The sequence below is a fragment of the Ambystoma mexicanum genome, chromosome 10 (assembly GCF_040938575.1).
Source record: "Ambystoma mexicanum isolate Mex_15411 chromosome 10, UKY_AmexF1_1, whole genome shotgun sequence".
In the NCBI taxonomy this organism is placed as follows: Eukaryota; Metazoa; Chordata; class Amphibia; order Caudata; family Ambystomatidae; genus Ambystoma; species Ambystoma mexicanum.
The window spans coordinates 416,691,230-416,715,002 of NC_090932.1; the positions used below are offsets into that span (position 1 = coordinate 416,691,230).

Consider the following 23,773-nt stretch of genomic DNA (forward strand, 5'->3'; position numbering starts at 1 on the left):
TGTTGTGGCAGAGACTCTGGTGGTCTACCAAGTCAGAAGAAGATTCCAACAGGGAGACTATTTATTTTGTTGGTAAGGGCATCCTGTATGATCTGGCACCAAGTATCATCTTTGGTGCAGTTGGAAGTGGGGACACTAAGCCTTTTGAGCTGCTGTAACATGGAGAATAGTTCAGAGTGGCACTGAGCTTTAAGGATTCTGTTGGAGAGTGCAGATGCTTTAGCAGTGAGGGTGGCTTTATTTATATTCCTTAAGAGGGTAAGGAAATTAGCTTTGTTGGTTGCAGATGGGAGTTTGAGACAACTATTTTTGAGGGTACTTTTTTTGGCTCTTGTGTCCTGGAGAGACTGGGTAAACCAAGAATGTATGTATGATGTGTTTGGCTTTAAGTGTGTCAAGGGCATCAATGGCTGAGAGGATGGAGGAGTTGTAGGTGTTAACCTATTTGGTTGGGTCCGTGGACTGGAAGGCTCAGGCGATTGTATGGTTGGCTGTGAGGATAGGGAGAAGACGTTTCTTGAGAAGGTTACAGGAGCATCTAATGAGTGCAGGTGGTAAGGGGGGGTGTTCGAACGGAGGAAGGGAGTGGTGGGCAGACTGAAGAAAATGGTATAGTGATGTAACCAGGGTTTAGGGGAGATGAGACTTTTGTTCACATTCCAATTCATCAGCCATCCAGTCTAGTGATCTTCAAAGTTGGAGGGTTGGGCTAGAGATGCGCTTTATAAACCCAAGATAGGTTAGTGAGTTATCCAGCGAAAGGGGGTCCTTGTCAGCCGGGTCCACCAGTCCCAGGTTTAGGTCACTGAGGACTAAAACTTTGGACGTGGGTCTGGTATCCTCAAAGGATTTGGCTGGACCAGGATGACAATAGATAACATGGATGGTTAAGGTTGATGTTGGTGAAATACCTAGCCAAATTCTAAGTAGGTCACATGAAGGAGGAGAGGTAGAGGGAAGGGTTTTAAAGGATAAGATATCTTTATGGATAAGAGCAACTAACTCCCCCTCCTTTGTGTAGAGGACGATCACAACAGAGGGTGATGTGGCTTACGGGAATAGCGATGGGGAGAGCAGGTCCTGCTGCAGGGTGTAGCCAAGTTTCCGTTATGGCTAGGATATCCTAGATGCTGTTTGTGATGAGGTATTGAACGTCGGCGGCATGGGCGATAATAGATTCCTGCGCTCTGATCAACGCATAAAGAGATTGGTCAGAAGGTGTGGCAAGGTCAGAGCTAGGTTTGGACATGTGTTGGTGGTAAATAATGCTTGGTGGGAGGGGTCAGAGGCGTGTAGGTGCAAGCGTGCGAGAGGCGAGTCTTAAGGTTCTGGTTTTACCCATCTACTGGAGGGAGGCAGAAGATGAGGTAAGTAGGTGGTTGGTGTTGCGAGTGTGTTGTAGAAGAGGTATGTGGCCTGAGATGTGGTGGTCTTCCACGTGGGGTTTTCTTAGCCTGTGCGTGAAGTAGCAGGAAGCTTAGTTGTGTAACAGCTCGTGATAGGGAAGTAAGAATTGGTGTGTATATAGAGGGGGCTTCAGAGCAATGCCTGAGAAAGTTTTATCAACTTTTGAGGGGCTGTTCCATGCATTCACGAGGACAATCTTGCCTTCTGCTGTTAAGTAGGTGAGTATGAACCAAGATGGACGGTGGCACAATGTGCAGGTGTGAGAGTGGGGGTCCGGCTGCAAGCCTCAGAAGTTTGTGAGGCTAGAGTCAGCATAGGCATCAACATACAGATTGTGTTTGGGCAAGGAAATGTTATCTGTTTTACTGTGGCCCGGAGCATATATTGGGTGTGCGCTGGATTCAGGCAGTTTTAGGGGCCCAGGTGTGACAGTAAAGATGGTGATGTTATGTTTTAAGAGTTGTGCTAGTAGGTAGCGGACGTAGGTAGGCGTGTGATATGGAGTCAGTGTTGTGGTAGAGGCGAGGTCCAGGGGCTAAGGTAGCAGGACTTCCGCCCTGTTTGATTTCAGGGCACATTATAGGAGGCGCTTGTGAAAGTACGAGAAACAGGCCTAACGTGGAGCTGTGGCTCGGTCCAGTCCTACTTCCATGCCCCAGAGAGAAGATATACGGGCAAAGTCACAGGCAGCTGCGCTGTGCCGATGACAGGTAGGGTGCAGCTGCAGAGCTCAGAAGAGCTGGGGAAGGAATGCTCGATCCTGGGAGGAAGGGTGGGGGATGTGCCCTTTGGAGGCTGAATTAATGCCAGTAGGGCATGGGGTTCTTTGATGCCAAGAGGCTGGGTGAAGATTTGGAGCACTACTGCCCTCACCCGAAGAACGGTCATTATATTTGAAATGCAGGCGCTGAGCTCTAGTGATCCATAAATAAGCATAATTCAAACATAAGAGTGCTGCCCCGATCACACCACTAATGGGCAACTGTGTTCCCAGAGAGATAAGGGAGGAGATGTGCTACAGCCCTTGCTGATTTGGGAAGGGAGAAGCGGAGGTGAAGCCAATACATGCATCTACAAGGGCAGGGAGCTGTCTGCATGTGCCCAGTGTCTGGTATTATGAGGAGGGCCATTGTATTATCCAAGCAGAGTTGACCTTGCTATTCACACTTTGACGCGCTCCAACGGAGGACTGTGCATCACGTGATGGTCAAGAGTATTTACTCAGTAAAGCAATGTATTATTGCAACAATGTACCTGGTTGTCATCTACTGAGTTTCGTAGTGATGATGTACTAGGTCATGTGGTTAGGGAATGTGTTTTAGATAATGTATGACCAATAGGGTAATGGACTATAGGGGATGATTAGAATTCTATATAGGTGTTAGCCAATGAGGAGTGTGGGATCATGTTGTAATCTAGATTGTGCTAAATTTGGTGTATTTTATGGCTTTCCGCTATAAAAGCTGTAACTCCTGTGGGTGGGGAGAGCTCTGTGTTAGTACGCTTCTACGGGACCGTCTGATACTTTTTGCATGTAATAAACTTTTGTTTGCATTGCAAGCTGTATTTATTGTTCGTGGTTTGGGTCATTCATCTACAAGAGTGAGACCAAGCATTGCTTCTTAAACAACCATCTTCTGAAAAAACGGTTCGAGGGGATTGCGTCCTCCGACATATTCCATATCTATGACAGGTAGTGTCCACAGCTGTGTTGCTTTGGAAAATCTTTGACTCCTGCGTCGATGCGCCGTCCCCGAGGACCTCCTCCGACAGCAACGTCATCCGATGTGATAAGTAGGACGCACGATGTCCATAGCCTCAGTTCCGTTTTTTCCGCGAACGTGTTCGCTTTGTGAATCTCGGTACGCCTCGACTCTTTGGAGTTTGCTGTTTTCTTCTCGGTTCGTTGAACCTGTTCGGTTTTTTGTGAAGACCTGTTCGTGGCGATGTCCACTTCGTCTTCAACCCCGCGTCCGGGCTTCAAGAAATGCGGGGACTCTGGGTCCAAGATGTCGGTCACGGACTCGCACGACGCCTGCCTCTGGTGCCTCGGGGAGGCCCACGATACGGACGACTGTCGACTGCCAGTCGCTCACGGCCAAGGCCATGCGGGAACGCAAGAAGAAGCTGTCGGTAGGTCGGTTGTCTAAGCCCCGGAAGTCGAGGTCTAAGGGGCTTTCGACGGATGACTCGAGAGGCGACGCTCCGCGTCATCGTCGGAAGTCCAGTGGGTCTCCTTCCAGGAGTCGGTCTCGCCACTCCTCCGCCTCTTCGAGGCATTCCCGGAAGCGCCGGCATCGGTCGCCTTCCCCGTCCTCTTCTGAGGACTCCGCCCGTCGGCGGGTCGCTTCGACACCGGAGGAATGGGCTTCCTTCGGGAAGCAGATGCTAGCGAATCGCAGGGCACCGGTCCGTCCGCGCCTCCGAGTGGGGTCGGTCGGCACCAGTCGAGACACACCGCTCGTACGCCTTCGGGCTCGGGTGGTCGGCACAAAGGTCGGACAAGGGTAGCCGTTCTCGCCATGCCCGTTCCAGGTCCGGTCCTCGACGCGCTCGATACCGCGTGATCCTGTGCCGTTTTCAAAGAAGACGTCGACGCCTGTGGCGCCGAGGTCATCGACGATTTCTCTCGAGGCTCTGCCTCCGAGGGCGTCGTCGACGCTGTCGGCGCCTAGGTCATCGAGAGACACGCTTGAAGCTCCGGCTTCGAGGCCTGTGTTGACGCCGTCGATGCCAGCGGCGCTGCAGCTGACGTTGACGCCGTTTCTGTCGACGCCGACTCGTTCGGCGCCCTCGACGCCTTTCGAGGTGTCGGAAGGGCGCCGTGGCACGGGGTTAGCCCCTAGAAAGGCTCTGGCTAAGGTCAGGCATAGCTTTGGTCCCCAGGTGTCTTCCTCTCACTGCCTGGAGTAAATTTCAGAGGGTGATGAAGACTCTGATGAAGGCTTGGTTCCGGTTACTGTACCAGATGACCTTCTCTTGGGCCATAGCCAGTTTGATGACCTGAGGCAGTCACTGCATGATGCCAGTGGACTGGACACCTCTCCGGAGGTGGAGTTTTGTAGGCCGGAGCCTGGCACTCATGCCGATTCTTCATACCGGCGCCTTATGTCTCGGGTCACCGAGTACTTGGTATGGTCAGCTCCCCAAGGGGAGTTCGTTCAGGATGATCTCATGGATATCCTTGATCTTGGTCCCCCCACCGACCCGGTACTGCCATTTCATATGGCTCTGCAGAGAAGGGTGGCAGCGGCTTGGACTGCTCCGGAGAAATTAACTTCCAATCAGTAGCGACCCCTGCTACTTGTCCAGGCACCCCACTCCGGAGAGTTTGGTGGTGCAGGCGGCTACGGCCCCGGCAAAGCAGGCGTCGTATCCTACCATCCTTCCGGATAGTGACGACAAACGTTTTGACGGCTGGGCGAAGAAATTGTTTTCTTCAGGGGGTATGGCGCTTCAGGCGGCCAACTCCATTTGTGCCTTGTCTCGTTTCACACACACTCTGTGGAACTGTGTTGCATTAGCGGCTGAACATATTCCCGAAGGGGATGAATGGGATGGTTTCCTTGCTATGGTTTAGGATGGCAAGGATGCCATGTGTGAGGCCGTTCAGTCGGGTTTGGACATGGCAGATTGTGTCAGCCGGTCCATTTCGGCGAGCACCATAATACGCAGGTTTGCATGGTTGCGGAAGTCTGGGTTCGCTCCTGATGTGCAGTCCCGGCTCATCAACATGCCCTTGGACGGTGAACATCTTTTTGGCAGCAAGGCTGACGAGAGCCTTGAGAGGTTGCAGACCTCCAAAGCTTCAGCGAAGTCGTTGGGTGCTGCAGTTCGACAACCTCCGCCTTTTTGTCCTAGGGGACAACAATGGAGGGGAGGTTCCTTTCGCTATTACTCTTCCTTCAGTAAAGCGAGAGGAGCTAGCAGTCAAAGAGGCCACCGTAAGAGTGCCAGAGGTGGAAAACAGGGTACTCCAGGTGCCAAGGCCGCTCGGGCAGTTGCCTCTTTGCCCTCAGGCAACGCCGCAGCCGCTACCACTCAGTCATGCGGCCAGGTCCCATGGTTTGCCGGTTGGGGGAAGGCTGGCGCAGCATCTTGTAGAGGTGCACACCATTACTTCAGATGTGTGGGTTCTGGAGATCATAACCCACGGCTACTGTTTTCCCTTTCGGCAGAGGCCTCACGACAATCCACCTGGGAACCTCTCTTTGACATGTCCGGATCCGCTCCTTGCGCAGGAAAATCAAGCCCTTCTGGAGAAAGGTGCCATAGAACTGGTGCCTGTAGCGGAGAGGAACAAGGAATGGTATTCCCCCCCTTATTTTTTGATTTCGAAGAAAGACGGGGATTGAGACCCATCATGGACTTGCGCGGTTTGAACAAACTCCTCAGGAAGGACAAGTTCAAGATGGTTACTCTCTCTCAAGTCCTCCAGGCCCTTCAACTTCAGGATTGGTTGGTGTCTCTCGACCTCAAGGACGCTTACTTCCATGTGCCGATCCATCCCAAGCACAAGAAGTACCTGAGGTTCGCGGTTGGCGACTCGCACTTTCAGTTTCGGGTCCTGCCGTTCGGATTGACCTCCGCCCCGAGGGTTTTTACCAAGCTCATGGTGGTGGTGGCAGTGCATCTCAGGAAAGGGGGGATTCACGTCTACCCCTACCTGGACGATTGGTTGATCAGGGGAACTCTCCCGAGCAAGTCCTGGATCATCTCTCCGTCACCTGCCACTCCCTTCACAAGCTGGGCTTCTCCCTCAATTTAAAGAAGTCCCATTTGACACCAACACAGCGGCTCCAGTACATCGGAGCAGTGCTCGACACATCCCTGGGGCAGTGTTTTCCTCCCCAGGTGAGGGCTCTTCACATTCAGCAGATGGTGCACAAGTTTCAACTTGCCCAGAATCTCCCAGCGTCCGAGTTCTTGAGACTGCTCGGCCTCATGGCATCCTGCATTCTTCTGGTGCCAGAGGCTCGTCTGCGGATGAGATCTTTGCAGTGGGCACTCAAGCTCCAGTGGTCTCAGTCCTCCGGCAGGCTGTCGGACCCTGTTCAGGTGCCACCCTCGGTCGCCCAGGACCTTCTGTGGTGGGCCGTCAAAGGCAATCTGATGAAGGGGGCCCCATTTTGGCTGCCCTGGCCGGAGGTGACTATCGTGACGGACGCATCCCTCACGGGATGGGGAGCTCATGCCGACGAGTTGACAGTCAGCGGTCGTTGGTCTCCGTCGGAGTCCAGACTCCATATCAATCTGTTGGAGCTGAGGGCCGTCAGGCTTGCCCTGAAGGCTTTTCTGCCGATTGTGCGAGGAAAGAGTGTCCTGATTCTAACGGACAACACGGTTGCCCTGCACTACCTCAAAAAAAGGGGGGGCAGGGTCACTTTCTCTGTGCAGGGAGGCGATGCAGCTCGAATTTTGGGCCATCCAGCAGGAAGTTTCGATCTCGGCTGTTCATCTGGCCGGAGACGACAACGAGACGGCGGACGCTCTGAGCAGGCAGAGCACAATCTCTCATCAGTGGGAGCTGGCTTGGGAGATTCTCCTGTAAATCTTCGCCCTTTGGGGGACCCCTCAAGTGGTTCTCTTCGCCTCCAGTGTCAACCGGAAGTGCAAAAGGTTCTGCTCGCTGGAATTTCCTCCAAAAGGAGCCTTAGGAGTCGCGTTCGTGGTGGAGTGGTAATTCCCACTGCTGTACGCGTTTCCTCCAGTCCCCGTCATCCCGCAAGTACTGCAGAGGTTACGGAGGTTTGGTTCCTGGATGATCCTCATTGCTCCGGCGTGGGCCCGGAGGACGTGGTACCCGGACCTTCTTGGCTTGTCCATCTGCCCTCTGCGTCGTCTTCCCTACCGAGACGATCTGCTCTCACGGGAGCGGGGTCAGGTTCTCCATCCAGAGGTCAGATCCCTCAACCTTCATACTTGGCTTCTGAAAGGTTGAGATATACGGATTGGGACCTCCCTGAAGACGTGATGGAGGTGTTGCTCTCGGCCAGGCGGCCGGCAACAGTCTCTCTACCGTTGGAGAAAGTTCTGCGACTGGTGCAAAGTTAAGAATGTGGATCCTTTGAGTGTGACATTCCCATGGTTCTGTCTTTTTTGCTTTCCTTGGCCCACAGGGGCTTGCAGGTGGGGACCATTAAAGGTTACCTGGCGGCGCAGTCCATCTTTAAGCGCTCGTCTGAAGAATGTTCCTATTTTAAGATTCCTTTAATTTCTCAGTTTTTGAAAGGGCTCACTAATGTGTTTCCTCCGTCACCTTTTCTGGTGCCCGGTTGGTATTTGAACCTTGTTCTGAAGTTTCTTATGGGTGCTCTATTTGAGCCTTTGCATTCTTGCCCTTTGAGACTGTTCACTCTGAAAACTGTGTTTTTGGTTGCGGTCACTTCCGCTCGCAGAGTGAGTGAGTTACAGGCACTTTCAGTTAAGCCACCCTTCACTGTGTTTCATAAGGATAGGCTTGTCCTTAGAGTTCGTCCTTCTTTTCTTTCCGAAGGTGGTTATGGAATTTCATTTGAGCCAGAAGGTTGTTCTTCCGGCGTTCTATCCTCCTCCACATCTTGGTAAGGAAGAGGAGAGGCTCCATAGGCTTGATCCTAGGAGAGCGTTGAGCTTTTATATTTCGCGCATGTCCCGGGTCAGAGTGGACGATCAACTTTTCATTGGTTACGCTGGAAAGCGTTTGGGACAAGCTGTGACGAAACAGACTTTGTCTCGTTGGATTATTTTAGCTATCTCTGAGTGTTACCGCTTGGCAGGTAAGGACCCTCTGGCTGGCTTGCGGGCCCATTCTACCAGGGGAGTGGCTGCGTCTATTGCCCTGCAGAGGGGTGTTCCTATTCGTCACATCTGTGATGCAGCCACCTGGGCTTCAGTACATACTTTTGTACAGCACTACTCCCTCGATTCCATCCGAGGGCAGGATCTGGCCTTTGGCAAGGCAGTCCTTTATTCCGCAATTTGATTGGGCATGCTAAATTTGTGTTCTAAATTCTTTTCCCACCTCCTTGCTTGGTACTGCTTTGAGAGTCTGTCATATATATGGAATACGTCGGAGGACCCAATCCCCTCGAAGAACAAGTTACGACGACGTATTCCATATCGCTCCCTCCCTACCTTCCCCATTGCAGAATTCCTTTTGCGATTGCAGCTTGCGTTCCGCAAGGCCTTGTGTGTCTGACTGGCAGAAAACTGGTGGCACACGTTCTGGGGGAAAAAACTACAACTGAGGCTATGGGCATCGTGCGTCCTACTTATCACATCGGGTGATGCCGTCGGAGGAGGTCCTCGGGGAAGGCGCATCGACGTCATCGACGCAGACGCCGAAGATTTTCCGAAGCAGCACAGCTGTGGACATTACCTGTCATAGATATGGAATACATCGTCGGACCATCCCATCGAAAGAACGTTAGCAGGTAAGAAAGTAACTTGTTCTTCTCATACCTAATCTTGCTGTCCACTCTGACCTTTGAATGACTCTGACTAATTCCCTCTTCTTTGTAAAGTATTGTAATGCTTACTGAAGAGTAAAGCACACTCTATAGTCCGAAATGTATGTCAAGGAAATAAGTCTGTGAATGCTCTGAAGTCTGGTTTATCGAGACTACTCTGGCATGCTCAATGATCCTGAACCTGACCGATCAAGGCTGTGATGGGTATTCCCCATGCTGCGTTTATACTATTATGGTAGCATGCCTGTACCAGTTGCAGTCAAAGTAAACACATTTGGACATGGTTATGAAACATCTCCAGGATTTGGAGTGTATGTATAGGTTTAGATTGTGTTAGATCTGTCTAAGCTGATCATGTCCATAGTATCCTATGGACCTGCAAAGTTTAAACATATACTGACAAGGGTGTTCACACACGTTTTTGTAAAAGGGGTTGGGGGTGTTTTGCCCTGCAGATCTTTCTCATTCAGTACTAGAAATGCATCATTACAAACTAGATTATTTTACTAAACCCAAAAACTGTTTGTTCTAATCCATCAGGGAGAGCGAGAAAACCAAACTTCTCATTGCAGCTCAGAAGCAGAAAGTCGTGGAGAAGGAAGCTGAGACTGAGAGAAAGAAGGCTCTTATTGGTATCTATCATTCTTTCCTTTGTCTTTAGTCTTTTGATGTGTTGGCAAGAGCTTGAATTGTCAAATAAGACCTGGTCACTGGACATTTAAAATAAATTCCTCTTCCGCTTTGGGTGTCGAGGGGGTTTATAACATTGCTAATGGAGTCTTTCACAAGTTGTATTTATAAGTACTTCACCAATAAACATTGTAAAGGAAATACCAATGGCGGAGTAAGTCTAGTCTCTTTGCTGGGTGCTTTGCAAACCTATGTAAAGTCACAAAATGGCATTAATGCATTAAAGTGGCTAGCGGTGTGGAGGGGTCTAAAAACAGTAAATGAGGTTGTTTGGAAAGCTGGAAAAATTAAAGATGTTACTATCCATTTCCATGGCACAGCTAACATACTTGCAGGTGGTTTGTGTGATACTGGACTGATTTTTGGGAGCAAGGCCATTTTCAACGTGTATTCACTTTGAAATACATTACAAACTTCCCCCAGGGTATCCAAAACCTAGCTACATACCTTAAACGTTGATGGACTCTGTAATATAGGGTTTGGCTTCATTAGACTTAGTATTTAAGTTTTGGTTTTGCCTTAAATGCCAGGGCCAGCATTGTGGTCCTGTTGTGGAGGATGGAGGCAACCCACCCCAACCCAACACTGGTGCCTGAGCGCAGGCAGGCCCCCTCCTTACCTGCAGTGATGGCGGCCTCCAGGCCGCCGAAGCAGAGAACCAGCCAGGAGATAAGTGCGCTTCATTTTCATAGAATGACGGGGCATCCCTGTCAAGGCGTGCCATGAACGCCACAACACTAGTCTGTCAAAGACGCAGCCAAGCAGATCTGCAGGGGGAGGGGCTACTGGGACAAAACCAGTTACAGTGAGAGGAGAGGGAAATTAACCCACTGGCCCACCAGGGATGTTTTATATGGGAGAAAGGCCTCATACATTTGGGCCCCACTAAACCACCATGGAGTTTTGAGAGGGGGGAAAAAGCATCCAGCGAGGCTTGGGAAAACAGTTGGCTTCAGGATATAATGCAGCAGGCGGTCATGTTGGAAAGAGGTGGGGCTTACTAGCCCTTCTAAGTTCTACCATGGCCGTGCCCTATCACACCCCCTTGAGCAAGTTAAGTGATTTGACAAAGTGAGTATCCAATCCTGGTAGGGGGTGCGGTATTTAAAGAGGTGTGGGTTAGTTAGGTGAGGACAGGAGGCGATGGAGGACTTCCAAGAGACCAGAGGAGGCGAGAGCGATAGGAGTGCAGAGGCTTTTGTTAAGATGGGGGTCTGTGAAGTGTTTGTGTGAGAGCTAAGAGTGTGCGTTGTAGAGATGGAGCAGGAGTAGCGGAGGGGTGTAGTAGTGGCAGAGGTGGTAGTCGGGAGTAATGATAGTAGGCATTGGGAGTGGCGAGTGTAGGAATTTAGAAGTGGTAGTCGGTAGTAGAGGGGTGTGCAGGGCCCCATCTTCCTGGGTGTCCCTGAGGGTCTGACCAGGGACTTGCGAGAGGTGGTGAGCTGGACACGATATCCCAGAGAGTAAGGTAGAGAAGGGTGGGGTAGTAGCGGAGGGGGAATAACAATTGAAAGAGACAGGGAGAGCGGCAGTGAGTGGGAGTGGTATAGAGTAAAACGGAGCTTGGAATTAGAGCAATAGTAAGGAGGGGTGAATCTAAATGATGTGATTCTCCCTCTACTCAAAACTTCTTCTAAAGTGATTGTTCTGGGCATCTGAATCTAGGGCTGACAGACCCAACCGACAGAATGACCAGCATCGTCAAATCCACTCTGGCCGATCTGGGCTTCTACCAACACGTGAAAACAGTGACGCATAATAAGGGCAGAATGCTGGATTGGGATGCCACACAACGTACTTTTAAATGACATTATGGTTTCCCCCTGTCCATAGTCGGACCACTATTTTGTCAATTTCAACCTTCCTTGTGTCGCTCTCTCACCAAAATCACAGGAATAAAATGCTGGACCAAATTCCACCCCTGCTTTGGCTCTGCTCTTTGCTTCCACTTTGGCTAACTTGCCCAACCTTAATACCGTGGACAACCTAGCAGAAGCATGTCATAAAATGACGGCCAGCGTGGTAAACAAAAGAAAATGAGCCTGGCAAAGGAAGTTCCATCGAAAGTATGTTACTCCGCTGAGATACAAGCACTGAATCCGGTCAACTATGGGAAAAGAAATCTTTTGAAAATGGAGCCAAATAGAACATCGTCACAAAATTGCTAACTGGAAAGCAAAAAAACATGATAATATAATGCATCTTCCAACATCAGAGAGCTCTTTAAAATTCTAAAAGTGCTAAAAAATCCCTGTCCCATTTTCAATGCTGTCAACAAAGACATAAAATGTTGTTTCGATACAGGATGCTTTGATAAAAAAAGAATGTGACCCTAAGGCGTATCATCAGGGAACAAACCTAGGGTGGTTAAAGATAACCAGCAACCACCAGCCCCCATTCCCCTATTTAATTTTAGGCCAGTTACGGAATCAGAAATATCAAAGGTTTTTGTTTTAAATTGAAACCTACTTTCTTTAAGAAGGACATTTGCCCTGCCTCGGTTGTCGAGGCCTGTGATCTGCCGTTGATGCCACTAATCACGCAATTTGTGAACTGCTCATTTCAGGAAAATATCATTGAGCCTTATCAAGCAAGCATGGATCTCTCCACTGCTGAAGAAACCCTCCCTGAACACGGCCCGACCAGAAAACCATTGCCCTATAACCATGCACCTTTTTTGTTACATATTCTTCATAAGGTGGCGTTTATACAGACCCAAGAATTCCTGGACACATATAGCATACTCGGTCACAAGCAATCAGGCTTTGAGAGAGCTCACAGTACCGAGCCCACCCTGTTGGATCTCAATGCAATTGTTATTATTTTTTTTTTTTTAAAGTGTGCACAGTAATTCTGATGCTCCTTGATTTGTTCTCTGCATTTGACTTGTGGACAATTCGATACTTGTCCACAGATCACATAATTGGGCCTATTATTCTCCTGAGGGGGTGGAGTGGATCAACTCTTTTCTCTCCAACTGCAAAGCCCAAGTATTTTCAGAGGATTATATGGCAGCTGAATACCTGGTGAAGTACCATAGGGATCATGTGTTACACCTACACTTATTAACATCTTCACAATTCCTCTGGAGATACTGGATGCAGGAGGAGTGGTTTATGCAAACTATGCCGATGACACTCAGTGTCTCATTCCGCTCTCGGGGTTCACGAAAAAGATACCAAAACACTTAAAATCCTTTACTACCTGATTGAGTCCTGGATGGTGGACAATGGTCTTGCTCTTAACAACACTTAAGACGGAGCTTATAATTGCTGGTACAGGGCCTCAACGTCGCAAGTATGGCAGTGAGTATCTGCTGTTTTAGATCGCAGGCCGTGCCGTTCCCACATTACCCAAAATCAAAATACTGGGTGTTATACTAGATCAGGAACTGAATATGAAGGCGCACATCAGCAGCCTTGTCTCCAGCTCGGCATATTACCTGATACTCCTCACGCAACTTAGGCCCTTTCTTAACCCTTCTAACTGTGCCACCATCGCCAGGGTGATTATTCAGACAGTTTAGACTACTGTGCAAGTCTCCTCCAGGGTATTTGGAGCAGCAATATGGTTTACTTACAGGTTTGTTTTTATTATTTATAATGCGCACATAACCCAAGGGTAACAAGGCGCAGGAGTAGCAAGATGATTGTTTAGCTTAGTTACACAGGGCATATTGGATATCGTCCTATATAGTTACAGAGCAGAACGGGTTATCCAAGACAGTGTTCATGTGGATAGAGTCATTACAGTAATTCGTTATACATATGAGAACATGCAGCATTCACAAATTACAATTTGCAGGTATGAAATTGTCGGATTAGCAGGGCAGGAAGGATGACTATGTGTTAGTTGTCATGATCCTTAATCCATTGGATAAGCTTCGTCCTAAACTGTGGATAAGGGAGGTTTTCTCTTAGGGGTGGTGGTAGTGAGTTCCAGTGTAATGCTGCTTTGACAGGGAAGCTGCTCCCTCCGGTCAGAGTGCGTTTGAATCTTGGCACTAATAGAAGGTTGGCATTGGCCTTTCTGGACGGGCGGTAGGATGGCTGTCTGGTGAATCTCGATATATGGTATTTAGGGGCCAGGTCATGAAGGCATTTGTGAATCAAAGACAGATTTTAAGGAATATCTTATCTTTCGTGGAAAGCCAGTTGACGGATCTTCTGGTATCTGAAATGTGGGCTTTCCGTGGGAGACTTAGGGCTGCTCTTAGAGCGTTATTTTGCAGGATTTGAATCTTGTTTATGATGTATTTATTGCTACCTGCATAGAGGGCATTGCAATAATCCAACTTGGAAAGGATCAGAGCTCTAGCCAAGGTAATGCAGTTGTTGGGGGATAGGAATGGTTTGGCTGTTCTGATAAGTTTACAGGTATAGGCGGTGGCGGATGCCATTGCGTTTACCTGTTTTTTGAAAGATAATGTGGAATCTAGGTAGAAGCCAAGGGTTTTTACCTCCTTGGCCACAACAATAATGTTGTCAATTACAAATGATGAGTAGTTTTGGCCAAGTTTGATGTTAGCTGAAGTGCCAAGAATGAGGAGTTCTGTTTTGTCATCATTCAGGCATAGTCTATGTGAGGCCATCCATGCCTGGATGATGAGGTACACTCTGTTTACAAAGGGCAAATCCTTGTCATAATACCCCGTCAACGGGATGAGGATCTGGGTATAATCGGCGTAGTTTGTGTAGGTGATACCCAGACTATCTAGATCATCAAAAAAGGGGCTTAGTAAAGATGTTGTACAGCGTGGGTGAGACGCAGGAGCCTTGAGGCACACCGCAGGTAATGGGCATGGGGTCAGCAGCTGCCAGTGGTGATAACGCAGCACCCGTTTAGGAAGGCCTTCATAGATCTGATCACGTCTCAACTACAAGGAGGGCTCTGCATTGGCTCCCCATTGATGGTTTCTTTTCGAACGCTCTGTATTACTCATAAGTGCCTTCATGGCAAGAGCCCCAGTTACCTGGCCAGCAGACTTTCTTGACTTCCGGATCAGAGAGTTCGCAGATCGAATAATTCTCATTTACTCCAAATCCCAAAATCTAAACTAACCATAGTTACTCAAGGATCCTTTTCCCCCACTCTGCTTCCAGATGTTGGAACTCCCTGCCCCCAGATTTAAGAGCTTGTTCCATCTTTGTGACATTTAAACAGGATCTTAAAACTGTACCCTTTCATTGATTTTGTATGTTGATACCAGTCTTCCTGGGTTTAGCAACTACTAACTCTGCTTCTTTATGTTAGAACCTTGTCAGTTTGTCCTGTCTTAGCGCTATTATGCCTACAGGCCTTGTCTAGGAGCTATATAAATAAATTCAATAAATAAGTAAGATCGAAGGGTGGAGGTGGAAAGGCAGAGTGAAAGACTGGAGGGTCAGTAAGGGAGGTGGGAGGAGGCAGATTTAAAAGGGATCCGGGACAGAGATGAGTGTATGCACACAGTGAGCATGACACTGGGTGATTGAAGTCACCATTCATTACTCCCTGAGTATAGGCAAGGAAGAGTTAGAAGATCCCTAGGGAGCCAGAAAGCTGGTGACTTGGGGAAAACACCACAAGTGCAGGGAGAACAAAAGACAGATGGGGGTTACTGATCCTAGTATTACTAACAACCCGTTGGGGGCTTCTGGGTTAAGGAGTTGGGAATCAAGTCCGGGGCAGATAAGCGAGAAAAGTGCCAGCCCTAGCGGCAATCCCACAAAGACCCCAGTAGGCCCAAAGAAGTTTGAGATTAAAAGCCATTCTGACCACTTATTTCAATATACACCCTTTAAGAGTCTGCGTGACTCTTTGTGGCGGGTCACCATGTCACTCTTATAACATTATAAGGCCCATGTTATATTGTTTAACTTCTTTCCCCCCACTTTAGGCTGTTGTTACTGTGTGAATTTTAAATTGTGACTTGTGTCCCGTTCTGGGCACCAAACCATGAATACATACATGCATGCATTATTGCTTCTCTCCAGGATGGTGTCTGGCATGGATTTACATGCTCATGAAATATTCCCCAATGTAAGGCTGGGAATCCTTGCTAAAAGAAAACAGTTTCACTTTCATTTTAAAACTGTATCTCCTCTAAACTGTCCTGTGGGTCATACTGCCCCCATCCAATGATGGTCCTCTCCCTAAGCCCCACCTCTGGCAGCCATTTTCAGATTTTTACTGCACTTTTCAGTGTTGGGAGTCCTCGAGTTGCTCTCAGAGTTATTGTACGTTTTTTCCGAGTTTTTTTCGCGAAAACGTTGGATTTGTTTCCAAGAGCCCATGTGTGCTTTTCCTCATGTGCTGACAGCGGGGATACATTGTCAGTGAAGATTCGCACACTTTATGGAAGGTCAGCTTGGGCCTACTCCGACCATGTCTTTGTGGAGGTCAAACATCTACAATGTCTTTACTGCCTGCACCCAGACCACAAGGAGGTGGAGTGCGAGATATGCCTGGGCTTCTCGAAGAAGACTACGAAAGACAGGCATAGCAGGCTGGCGGCATGGCTCAATTCGAACAAGGCCTCTGCTCCGTGCTCCGAGCAGGGTCATGCCTCGTCCAGGACCAGCTGGTCCAAAGAGCGGTCTCCCGCTGGAAAGAAGTCCAAGTCATTTGAGGTCGCCCCATCCGTGGGGGTCCAAGATACGGCCAAGAGTCGCAAGTCTGAGTCCACCGGGTTCGCTGCTGATGCGGGTCCCAGGTTGGATAGGCCACGATCGCCGTCCGCCTCTGGAGCCAACCTATCAAGCGCCTCTTCAAAGAGGAAGTCATCCACCCCGGCCAAGTTACGGGAGAAATTGAATAAGCCCAGAGCGGAGGAGGAGAAGGTGGCCACACAGCCCAAGCATGCTCAATCAGCGCAGCCAAAGTCTCAATTGGCCACTTCTTCGATATCTGCTGTGACCGCCACGGCAGCTGAGGGCGCCGATCCTACGATGGTGGCTCCCACAGTGCAGATAGTATACCTACCCCTGCAGTGCGACACAGCCGCAGATGCATCACCAGCGGCTGCAAGCACCCCTGGAGGGGTAAAGACACTGGTCCAGGTCCTGGTTCAAAGCCCTGAGGATGGAAAAAGAGGGGCGGGGGGACTGAGTAGGCCCTGAAACAGCCCTCAAAGGTTAGCGTTCAAACAATGGATGTCTCATTCACGGACGACTACCACAAAGAGTCAGTTTGTGTGGTCTACGAGGAAGGCGGCGCAGGGCCTAGCACTCCTTCGTTAAATCCTCAACCAAGGGTCATTTCCGTGGACATTTTGTCGACTCTCCACACCTTAGTTACAGAGATTCAGCAGAGGTTGTCCCCAGCACCAGCACCGCCACAGGCTCCTGATCATCCTCTGTGTAAAAAGAGCAAGCGTCATGAGACACCATCCCGCCCCCACATCAACCTCCTCCACCACGTCGTGCCCCGACTTCTACCAGCGGTCCCGGGGACAGGTACTGGTACGGATACGGCCACCGGTACCGACGAAGACTAGGACTTGATCAATCACCGCATTTGGATACTCCTCTTAGTCTCTCCACCAGAGGTGAGCTCAATCCACTTCATGATCACCAGGGCCTCCAAGCTGTTGCAGCTGGTGCCTGAAAAACCAGGAAGGAGGGTTTCTTGGATCAGAGGCGAGAGTCCAAGAGGAAGACCATCTTGGCTGTATCTTTTCTGGGCGACATTTGGGAAGAGGGTCTAGTCCTCATGAAGAACTCCTGCATGGCTCCAACCAAGCGAGACAGGTTGGAGAAGGAGTACAGTGTGCCGACCATCACCGGACTTGGCGCTGCCACAAGGAAACGTTCAGCTAACCCAGCCTCATTGTTGTCGGTTCCCCCAGACAGCGAGGGAAAGAGGATGGAAGCTATGGGGAAGAAAGTAAAGTATTCACCCGTTTGCCTAGTCTTCCTAAGAAACTCTGACCTTTGCTACTTAAGAACCTATTCTGACACTGTCTGTTGGTCACTAGTCCCTAGTGACCCCCCTTTTGCCACTGAGAACACTCATGCTCCAAGAACTAGGGAAATGCTTTTTAAGGATTGGGCCGTTTGCCTAGAAAAGAAAATAAGTGTTTAAAAATTGTAAAGAGTTAGTTGGTAACTGTAACTCTAAGAGTGAAAAGTTACAAAAGTTCTTACTTACCTTGGATGTGTGATGCACTATTCTCAAAAGTATGGTTAACATCTTTCTTTCCTTAAACTGTTTTGCCATTCTGATAGAAAGTTAATGTAAAGGTATATTACTCACCTGTGATTAGGTTGTGCCTCTTCCCAAAAGTAATGTGTTTTTTTCACCATATTATTCCTGCAGGATAATTGTATGAGTGTCCCCCAACTGGGTCTTGCTTCCCCTCACTTGCTGTTAGCCTGTCCAGAATAAGTCTGCATTAGGTTTTTGCCCAACCAGAATAACTGAGTCATTCAGTAAAGTGTAACATTGGGTTCTGGTTTACCTGTACTGTTGTAGACCAACACAAGAAGAGTCTGTGGGTTCTAACTGTCCCTTATAAGTCGTACCTAACTTACTTGTATAGCTGGAAAAGATCTAACCTGGACTTCATTGTGAGATTAAAAAAGTATATGGGTTTTACTTGCCTTGAGTTAGCTGTGTGCCATCCAAAAAAAAAGTTGCCTGAGTTACTGCTTATCTCTCTGTGTTTCACTGATTTCAAAAGCACCTTTAATTTAATATTACATCCTTAGGTTTTACTCACCTAGTATAACTGTGTTATCACAAAAGTAGTTATAGGTTATTACTCTACCTGGAAGTGTTCCACTACCCACAAAACGTATATTGTCCAGTTGACTGTGTGATTTGTTCTGAGAATCACTGTACAACTGGTAGGGTCCACTGCCCTTCATTACTGAATGTAATTGTGAAAATAACCATTGGTTTATACTCCCCAAGAATAGGTGTGACCAATACTGAATGTGTATGAAAAGGGTTTGACTTCCCTAGAACTACTGTTAGGTGTTCCAAATAAGGTTTATACTTTGGTCTGTGTACCTTCAAGTATAGTGTTGCGATAATTCTGTTTGCATATAATGTGTGATATTACTTATTTACCCCTAGATTTAGCTGGGCCTACCTGTATATTTAAATAATTTATTTTTACATATATAGTGTTTCAGTGTTTCTTTGGACCATTTGTATTACAATGTCATTTGTACTGATTCTACAGCCCTCTCTTCCTCCTAAGATCAGTCTGGCTGCCCCGTCTACGCTACCATGAACTCAGGTGGTACAGCCTTATACTAAGAGTGGAGTCTTGTACTGCCTCAGTTGGACTTCAGAAAAACTGTCCTAACAGACGGCCACAGTGCGGGCCATTAAGTCGTTGCTGGGCATGATGTCGTCCTGCGGCTACCTCGTCCATGTCTGCAGACCCCCTACAGGAATTCTTGGATGCACCTTGAATACAAGTGTCTGGAAATGTTGCGGACATGATCCTTCTCAACGAGGAGTTCCGGCGTGCGATACAGTGGTGGGTGGTATGCTCCCACATCGCCCAGGGGGGATGGGTTTTCAAACTCTGCCATTGCAGGTGACTGTCGCCACAGATGCCTTTCTGGAAGTTTGGGGGGCTCACACGGGTCATCTACACGCCAGAGGCCTGTGGCTTCCAGAGAAGAAGGATCTGCACATCAACATCCTGGAGCTACGGGCAGTATTCTGGGCCCTCAAGTCTTTCCTTCCAACTCTGAAGGGGAAGGTGGTGAGGATCTTCACGGACAACGCTACCACCATGTTCTATATTGGCGTTCTCCAGGGAAGCTCAGGACTTGTTGCACTGGGCCATTGGACAGGGGATGTTTCTCATCCGGCTCAATCTGGCAGGCGTCAAGAACACCATTGCAGACTCCCTCAGCAGGGAACTGCGCTCTTGCCACGAGTGGGAACGTCGTCAGGTTCAGGAGGATCTCCTGTTAGTCAAATGGGGCAGACCCCTGATCGATCTCTTTGCCATGACAGCAAGCTCCAAATGCCAGAAATTTGCCAGCATATTCCACCAGTCGAGGCACTGGGGGGGGGGGGCGCATTGGTTTATGTATGCATTTCCTACGTTCCCTCTACGGCTACGTGTCATCAACACACTGTTGATGCAAGATGATACTCAATCGCCCCGGCGTGGGCAAGGCATATTTGATATCTGGATCTTCTCAGCCTGTCGGCATCTCCTCCAGTCAAGTTGCCTGTGCTTCTGGATCTGCTCACCAGAGAGGGAGGCGCAATCCTTCACGACCCAGGATCGCTCAACCTGAAGTCATGGCTCCTGCAGCCTTAGAGTTTGGAGGTTATGAGTTGCCAGCGCACTCCAGGGAAGTCCTCGCCAAGGCCAGGGCGTTGTGAACTCTAAAGTGCTATGGCCAGAAGTGGACGCGTTTTGCTATGAGGTGCTGGTCGCGGAAGATTACCCCACTGAGGGTTACGGCCCCACAGGTTCTTCCATTCTTGCTGTCCTTGGCAAAGGCTGGACTGCTTCTGGCGTCCATCCCACGCTACACCAGATCCCCGGGGAGACCCTTGCTGTGGTCCTACAGATTTGTCTCTCACTGGACTTTTCCGATCTTTCCCGCCAGTGAAGTCTCCTGCACTGGATTGGGAATGCAGTGGTCCTGACGAGGCTCATGGGGGCACCCTTCAAACCTATGCATCAGGCCCCACTCATGTATCTCTCATGGTAGACTGCTTTTCTTGTGGCTATCACCTCCGCCAGGCGTGTGGGTGAGATCCAGGCCCTACACTGCAAGCAACTATATCTGACTTTTCATGAGTCAAGGGTGGTGCTGCGTACACACCCAGCTTTCATGCCGAAGGTTTCCTCGGAATTCCCCCTTAACAAGCCTTTGGTGTTGCCTGTTTTCTTCCCAAATCTTTTGTCTCCAGTGGAGAGGGCTTTGCACTCGCTGGACGCTGCTCGTGCCTTGATGTTCTACGTGACACATACAAACGTTTACAGTAGACTTCCCAATTGTTTGTGAACTTTGGTTCTGTGAACCATGGGAAGGCCTTGGGCCTTGTCCAAGCCTTCCATTTAAAGGTGGCTCTCTGGCTACATCGAACCGGCCGCTGCCGGGCCTTCCAAGAGGCCATTCCACCAGAGCAATTGCTGCGACGACTGTGTTCCTTTCTGACGTGCCCCTGCTGGCCATCTGCAGGGCAGCTATGTGGAGGTCTACACACACCTTCGCGTGGTTATACTGCATCGACAGGGATTCCAGGGAGGGGTCCAGAGTCGGCCAGGCAGTGCTACACAACCTGTTTGCTTGAGGGGAGTCTGTTCCAGGGGTTAGTGTTAATTGCTTCTGTTGAGCCTTGCCACCTCCCGTGGTGGTGTAATGTTGTACTGCTGTGTATTCGTTATTCATGAGCATGTGAATCCATGCCAGACCCCATGCTGGAGAAGGTTTAAGTTACTTAACTGTAATTGTTGTTCTCCAGCATGGGTCTGGCATGGATTCACATGCAAACCCTCCCTCTGGCCCTTCTTGGTCATACTGCCACTTTCTGTGCTTACCAAATCTGAAGATAGGCCAGAGACGAGGCTTAGGGAGAGGACTGTCATTGGATGGTGGGGGTGGGGGGGGAAGAAGGGGGAATAGTATGACCCAGAAGGACAGTGATTGGTTTAGAGGAGAAATAAAGTTTGAAAGTGAAACTGTTTTTATTTTACCGAGGATTCCACACTGACGGCGAATATTCATGAGCATGTGACTCCATGCCAGACCCATGCTGGAGAACAATAGTTAGTTAAGTAACTTAAACCTTGTATATGTTTTCATTTCTTTGACTTGATGTGTTTTCTAATTTAAATGATTTTGTACGAATCTATGTGGACAGTCTATTGACTGTCAGTCTCCTGTTAAATGTACTTTACACCAAACCCTTGATCTCCTTAGTTGCAGCCTAACTGCTTGTCGCCAAGAGCGAGTTAAGTTCAGACGTTTGTATGAAACCTTTGCAGGGACAGTAAAGTCTGTTTCCCATTACGCTGCATCAATCGTGGTCCTGAAAAACCTAAGTGAGGGCAGGACAGACTTTAAATAGATCTTTAATAATGGCAGTATTTACAGATGTATGCACATGTTCAATCCAGTGGTTTGGATGATTGGGGATCATTGTGGGGATGTGATGGCACTCTATGCTGCCAATTTCTTCTTGGAGTCAAGGTGGTTTTTAATGGCAGTCTTGAAGACTTGACTGTTGGATTGTCATACTTTTCAAGTGATCAGGAATGCCAGTAATTCCGAACTCAGGAAGTTGAATTAGCCAAAGCGGCTAACATAGGGTGATTGGTGTATGGTTGTGTTGATGAGAGCATTGCAGTGTAGACTTCGGTGTCTGGATTCGGATTCAACCATATCGCAAGGGGGAGAGTGGAGGGGTGGAATGATGGCCCATGGATGCATATAAACACAGGAAGAAGAAATGTGACTGGGGAGCGCTTCTGCATGCATAACCAACCCATCTAAAGCTGATGTGAAGAGGTTGCCGACGATCATGGGGGATTGAAACCAATGATCTTGAACCATCTGGTTTGTAGTGGCTGTTAAGCCAGAATTCATATTTTGTGGATTCTAATGCCAATTCTGGAGCCCCTTTTTACCCTGGTCTTTTTTTTTTTGGTTCCTCAACTTTTGTTGATGGCTAGAGTGATTTCTTCTGAAGTCCCATTGCCATTACATGTGTTCTTTTTTTTTTTTTTACCTTAAATAAGGTATATGGTATTGTTGTCCCCAAGGTGCTGAGTACCTGTGGTGCCACTCGGTCGCCCCAGTTTTACCCTAGGATGACTATCGCCCAAAGCAGATTTTAAGAAGTCGGTTGGTGGCAGCTATACTTTAACCGGGGGTGCAAGCCATTTCACCGCATTGGTAACGCAATGTACCTTTTTAATAGCCATTGGGGTATCTCCTACTGTGGAAAATGTTGTGTTTCAGGACTTTCCTTTGTGAACAAGAAATATGCCTCAAGATGGGCATTATGATCAAATGGACTCTCTTTCGGCCAACAATGTCAGCCTCCATATTTGTCCTACCACTAGACTATGCCCATCACTTCCTGTTAAGATGGATAAGGCTAAGCGGCAGCCCTACTGACTGACCATAGCTGACACTTTGGCCCCTTCCCCTGTTAGTGATTGGCTGCCTGGCCTTTGGCCATCCCCCTTGTGCATGGATATCTATGCTTTGTCCTTCCCTTCCTTTCGCTCCTTCTTGTTCCTTTAATTTAGATGCATCAGATCTGCCGACCTGCTGAAGAGTTTTCCCAGTGATTTTATTTCCCCTCCATTTTTGCAATTTTCTTAAGCCCTCACTTTGGCAATACTTGCCTAGTGCATTGGCTTGAGCATATATCGGTTTGTATTTTTTTGCCATTGCAGGCTCAGGCCAAGTTTCCTGAAAACTTCCCACATCTGATGGGTTGAGGTCTCCACCCTGGAACCGTTTTCCTGACCATAAGCATCCTGAAGTTTACTGCTAAGACTGTGGGCTGCTGTTGGTGTCGAGCGGTCTTGATCACTTTGTCAGCTTTGGATGTCTGAGGGTGCCTCGAGCCATTGTCCCCATCCTGGGACCATTAACTGCTGTGCTGCTGCCTTTTTTTGTCTGCCGAGCTGCTAGGAGACGTTTCGCTGATTCCTATGTATTCTTGGAGTGGTCCTTGCTTTAATTCTTGATGCTGGTGTAACAAGTCCCTCACTATTCTGAGGGTGAGGGTAGTGTAACCATTAACCAAAGTCCTTTTCATAAACTGTGGTAATACCTGCCTTATGGAAGAAAGTCAACCTTATAGCAGTCAATGAATTATCACCATACTTTCTAGCTAGAATATTTGACACACTGCATTAAACCAAAGATGACTGAAAAACGTACACAGTGAGAAGGTACAGGAATCCTATATTTATATTACATTTTTAATATTCTGTCCCCTCCAGGGCAGAATGATACTCTTTTATGTAACAGTTTATGCTCATCTAAATTTGTGAATAGATAAAATACAAAGTATATTAATCAATGAAGTTGCAGACAAAAAAAAGTTAAGCTTGACCTATATAATAAAATGCATCTAGACAAAAGTACCTCTAATATTGTCCTAGTTCTCCAGCATGGGCTCTGGCAAGGATTCACATGCTCATGAATATTCCCTGTCGTCAAGCTGGGAATCCTCATTAAAGAAAGAAAAATCAGTTTCAGCTGCATTTCTGAACTGTCTTTGTCCGAACAACCAATCAC

The 23,773-nt window shown here is 48.4% G+C and overlaps 1 protein-coding gene across 1 annotated transcript in view; it reads left to right on the forward strand.

The window, feature by feature from the left end:
• The window catches only part of ERLIN2 (ER lipid raft associated 2), a 574,625-nt gene that overhangs the window by 341,848 nt on the left and 209,004 nt on the right, over positions 1 to 23,773 (forward strand). Inside the window, exon 9 of the mRNA XM_069617980.1 lies at positions 9,399 to 9,490. Within this exon, the coding sequence (XP_069474081.1) occupies positions 9,399 to 9,490 (92 nt within the window). The remainder of the gene's footprint in view (positions 1 to 9,398; positions 9,491 to 23,773) is intronic.